Raw genomic sequence first — 5,000 nt, 5'->3', positions numbered from 1 at the left:
CCAAAAAGCAACCTAGATTACATTTAGTTCTTCAAATAAAAGTTTTTAATTCTTAGTTCTTGTAATTGGGGTCCAAGAGCAGACCTTACTTTCCCTGTTAATTGTCACGCGAGTTGATTATCAGTTAATTTTTTCTTTACTCTGTTCTTTTCCAGGAATACCAAATGTGGATTTGTTATCAGAATTTTGATCCTGCTCTCTTTACTGATAGTATCATGTTAATTTTCTAGAAAAACCTAGTGTATTCTTCTCAGGAAAGGAAAATGTGTTGAATTTTAAGTTATTAAATATTCTTTTATCTATCTCAGACATGTAAACTACGTCCATTAATTAATATAAATGAAAATTGCAATCTTTTCTAGTATAAAAATTACATATTTCCATAAATTGGGAATCTGCATTAAAAAAAAAGAAAATATGGTTTCCCCCAGAAATGCGGACTTTTTCTAATAGTAAAAAAAAAAATGCTAACGTAGGCCTACCTTAATCCTAGCTGTGGATAATGTAATCACAACAGCCAAAATGACGAAGTGACGCATACTATGTAGTTTTCACGCTAAATGGCACGATAGGATGATCACATTACGTGTCAAAATCTTGCGATAAAGAATTAATCATTTCACAAATATGATGATATTTGCCATTGGGACACTTGTAATCTAAAGACTCCTCACACACGGCCGTGCATTGACGCAAACACACTACGAGCGAACAGCATCAAATACATATCTCCCCCTGATCCGCACACTGGTTCGCTTAGCCAATCCGTTCTGCTTATATTAGTAGATTGTACAGGCTCATAGCCAACGTAAAACTGCAGTGCAGTCAGTTAACCGGTTTTCACTTTTCTGTAAGTGGGTAGCTGGCAACTCCATGGGACGTTCTGGCTCCGTTGAGTTGCTAACATTTGTTTAAGAGTCACTTTACTCGCAAGTTCTCTCTTGTGGTTTCTTACACCACTCTATTTTTTAATTTTATTTTCTTGATATTCATGCCTCGAATTTTGAAAGATAAAAATATTGTGTAATTGATGACGAATCTTTTTCATCCGAGGAAGGTTGAAAAAGGTTCTTGATTATTAGACTACAACGGCTAATATAGAAATCCTTATCTTGTGCCGGTTAGTGTGACACACTTTCTATCTCTGGTTTCCTTCCTCTGATCCTTGTGGAGGCAGGTGAGGCGGGGGAACCTTCAGATATTTGTCAACCGAGGCCCACCTCACAAAACTTTTCCTATCTCTGTCCGTAACTTTCATGGGAGTATTTCAGAGTTTCACACTCCCCTAGGCTTTGAAGGTTGGTGACGTGACGTGACGTGACGTGTTTCATAGTCATTTCTGGAATGGTTAATTGAGGTAATATGTGGAGATTATGATTTCCTGTAAAAGAAAAACCAGGCACTGAAAAAAAGAAACAAGGCGTCGTTGACTTGCTTCCGTTCCTACGAGATTGTTCCGGAACGGACATATTCTAAAAATAAAGGAAAGTGAATACATAGTTTAGGCATTACAAGATTCAATTTTATTATTATTATTGTTATTATTATTATTATTATTATTATTATTATTATTATTATTATTACTTTACTTGCGAAGCTACAACCCTAGTTGGAAAAGCAAGATGCTATAAGCCCAGGGGCCCCAACAGGGAAAATAGCCCAGTGAGGAAAGAAAATAATGAAAAATTAAAGAACAGTAACATTAAAATAGATAAAAACTTTTCAAAAAAAAAAGAGGAAGAGAAATTAGATAGATTAGTGTGCCGGAGTGTACCCTCAAGCAAGAGAACTCTAACCTGAGAGACAGTAGAAGACCATGGTACAGAGGCTATAGAGCTACCCCAAGACTAGAGAACATGATTTTGAAGTGTCCTTCTAGAAGAGCTGTCTACCATAACTTAAGAGTCTCTTCTACCCGTACCAAGAGGAAAGTAACCACCAAACAATTGTACAGGTAGCGCAGTGTTTGCAGGTGGTGTTGATTTGGGCTAAGAATTTTTTTTTTTTTTTTTTTTTTTTTTTTTTTTTGTGACTGCTAGTTTAGGGCTGCATTATAAACATCAAAAGCTAATGAAACTTTAAAACTCATTTTAGTATTCGGGCATATGCAAGCGACAATGGGTCACTTAGGGGCCGAGAACCAATAGAATACGTTATGTAAGAATTTTCCTTGAATGAGTTCGTTGACGTACCGTTAAGGAAGGATATTTAGGTTAAATCCTTAAATGGCATACAAAGAGAGAATAGAGAGAATGATGCTAGTCACCATACCTGCATTTGAAAATTCATCTGATCTCACCCACTTGGATTTCTAGATTATAGCATGGATGTGGATGCTAAGATCGCTGTTGATCTTGTTTGCTCTTGTTGGTCTTATTTCTGCAAAAACATAGGTCGAGGGAAAATATAAAAAAAATAGGTGCATCTAGATTCCAGAGGTTGAAGGAACGCTTCAAAAATACTAAATGCCAAAATAATGACTGCAGTGTTCCGCGTAAGTTGTATTAACGACACTAACCACCTGGTACATGATTCTTATATAAATTTACGAATTTTGATTTTTGAGAATCGTTGATTTAAATGAGCTTTATTTTAGGATCTTTGGGAAATATTAAAAAGTCATGGTTATTGACAGTTATCGTGAAATGCTCTGACTTTAGTCCAAGATAACAAACCAGAAAAATTTTGCTTGAAGTAACCGAGATGCTGATTGAGAATCTCAACAATATTGTGACGTCCTTGGTAATTAGCCCTAAGAGAAAACACAAAATAAGGGTTCCTAGGGGAATTATTTGACGACTCCCATTCTCCTTCTCTTTCAGGACCTTGTTGGAGATAGGTACCCGTTAATCTTCAGGTACTGGTGTGTCTCCCACGGTAAAATTAGTTAACCTCATGTTTTTTGTTCATTTCTTCCATATTTTGATGAGCTTCAAATATCATCAATAACCCAGAACATTTAACATGAAGAAATAGGAAATTCAGTTTAAATTTTCTTGCTGTATAATGAAAGGAAGTACAGTACAACGTTTTAAAGTTTATGAAGCTAGCTATTATATTAGTTTTCCTTAATTCGCTTTTTACTTCTCTCAGAGGAGATATTTTTATTTAGAACTCATATCCTTAAAACATGGGGCACCGGACAAATAGGGCAAATTTACACACTATATTAATCCTGCTTCCTACACATGGTCCAGGTGACCCCCGTTCCCAACCACGGATCAAATACGGATTGACGCAGATGATGATGATGATGATGATGATGATTATTATTATTATTATTATTATTATTATTATTATTATTATTATTATTATTATTATTATTATTACTTCTTGCTAAGCTACAACCCTAGTTGGAAAAGCAGAATGCTAGAAGCCCAAGGGCCCCGATAGGGAAAATAGCCCAGTCAGGAAAGGAAACTAGGAAAAAAAATATTTTAAGAGCAGTAACAACATTAAAATGATCTGATGTTTTTATTCTAAGTATTTATGCTTAAGCACGGCTAGTATTTACGAGCATGTCTTTGACACTGTTCCTTTGAAAAATTATCGGAACATAAATATGAAAGGTACATGTGGAATATATCCAAGCCGTGGAGGTAATTTACTTAGAAACACTTAATTATTAAGTCAGCCATCTAGTTTATGATCGAATATTCCAGCAAGACTAAAAATATACTATATAGTGTTTAGACTTGGCAGTTGCAAGCTTATCTTAATTGAACTTTGAGGAATTTTAAACAAAGTGTGTTTTGGAAGGCTTGCGTACTATTATTTCATTTTTTTTTTTTTTTATTTTAGCTACTGTCAACAAGATGAAGATCTTAGTGTGCGAAAATGTTATCTCAGTCAAACCAATGTCTAACGAATGCTAATATATTTTCAAGTACATTCAATCAGAAAACAGTCAACATAGAAACTACTGTGTATATAGTATTATAGCGTAATATGTAGGCCTACACATGCATATTAAGATGGTGGTGCAAGGGAACCAAGTGTTTTTTAATTAATCAGGAAATTGTATAGTATTGCAAAAATATTTATTGGAAGACCAACACTTGTAAGAACAAAAAAGTTTTTTGTCCTGGTGTGCCAAAAACTATTTGTAGCATATGACTGCCATTATCACCGACACATTGTTGAAGATGTTTAAAAATTTTGCATCCACTTTTTCCAGTAGGTCTTTGTTGATTTGTACAATTTGTTGAATTGATTCCTTTAATTCATCTGAAGTAATCTCACATGCAAAATTCGTCTAGCAGTACGATTGTTGATTCAGAGTGCAGCTTTTTTTTTTTTAACTTTTATTTAAAATAACAAAATACAATATTTACATTTTGTCAATTAAATAGTTGAACACAGGAATTCCTTTGTAACAAGTTTCTTCAATTTTTCCTTATACAAAATTGACGCAAACCATCTCACATAATTTAATCTTCCTCTAAGAAAACCAAGAGTAAGCGACGTGGCCTTTGCAACCTTGCTTGTCTGGTCTTTTCAAAATTCTTTGGAGCACGCACACTGCGTTAGCCCCTTGGGTGTTTTCATTATCGAGTCTCTTGTCTGAAGACTTAACCCAACGTAAAATTGTGTCACGATCGGGAACAGGGTCATTTCGATTTTGTTGAATCTGCGGAGAAACTATCGTTGAACTGCTGTAACAAACATGCGGTGTTCCGACGTACATTGTTCATGGTGGCAACTGTAAGATGAAGGTGAGTGTAGTGTATAGTTAAATGCTATAAACTCAGGTCTGGAATCCTGCCTACTCCACGCTCCTCTCATTACTAAAAGATAATTACCCGATTACCAGCTATTAAAAAACCACTTGGTTCCCGTACCCCACTTTGTATATATACTACCACTACTACTAACTAAATTACAATTCTAGTTGGAAATGCAGGATGCTACAAACCCAAGGACTCCAGCAGGGAAAAATAGCTTAGTGTGTAAAGAAAATAAGGAAATAAACTATATGAGAAGTAATTAATAAAGAAAAT

At 35.0% G+C, this 5,000-nt stretch overlaps 2 protein-coding genes across 3 annotated transcripts in view; one reads left to right on the top strand and one right to left on the bottom strand.

Annotated features, from left to right (window-relative positions):
* Positions 1-795, bottom strand: part of LOC137644950 (trypsin-1-like) — a 34,943-nt gene extending 34,148 nt beyond the window's left edge. For both annotated transcript variants that reach the window (XM_068377825.1, XM_068377824.1), the window contains exon 1: positions 483-795. In XM_068377825.1, the coding sequence (XP_068233926.1) occupies positions 483-539 (57 nt within the window). In that variant the 5' untranslated portion in view covers positions 540-795. The remainder of the gene's footprint in view (positions 1-482) is intronic.
* LOC137645843 (uncharacterized) overlaps positions 1-5,000 on the top strand; it is a 207,904-nt gene that overhangs the window by 66,744 nt on the left and 136,160 nt on the right. The window lies entirely within an intron of this gene.

Source organism: Palaemon carinicauda, chromosome 8 (assembly GCF_036898095.1).
Source record: "Palaemon carinicauda isolate YSFRI2023 chromosome 8, ASM3689809v2, whole genome shotgun sequence".
Classification (NCBI taxonomy): Eukaryota; Metazoa; Arthropoda; class Malacostraca; order Decapoda; family Palaemonidae; genus Palaemon; species Palaemon carinicauda.
Note: the sequence above shows the minus strand (reverse complement) of the source record. Positions and strands in the feature narration are given on the sequence as shown.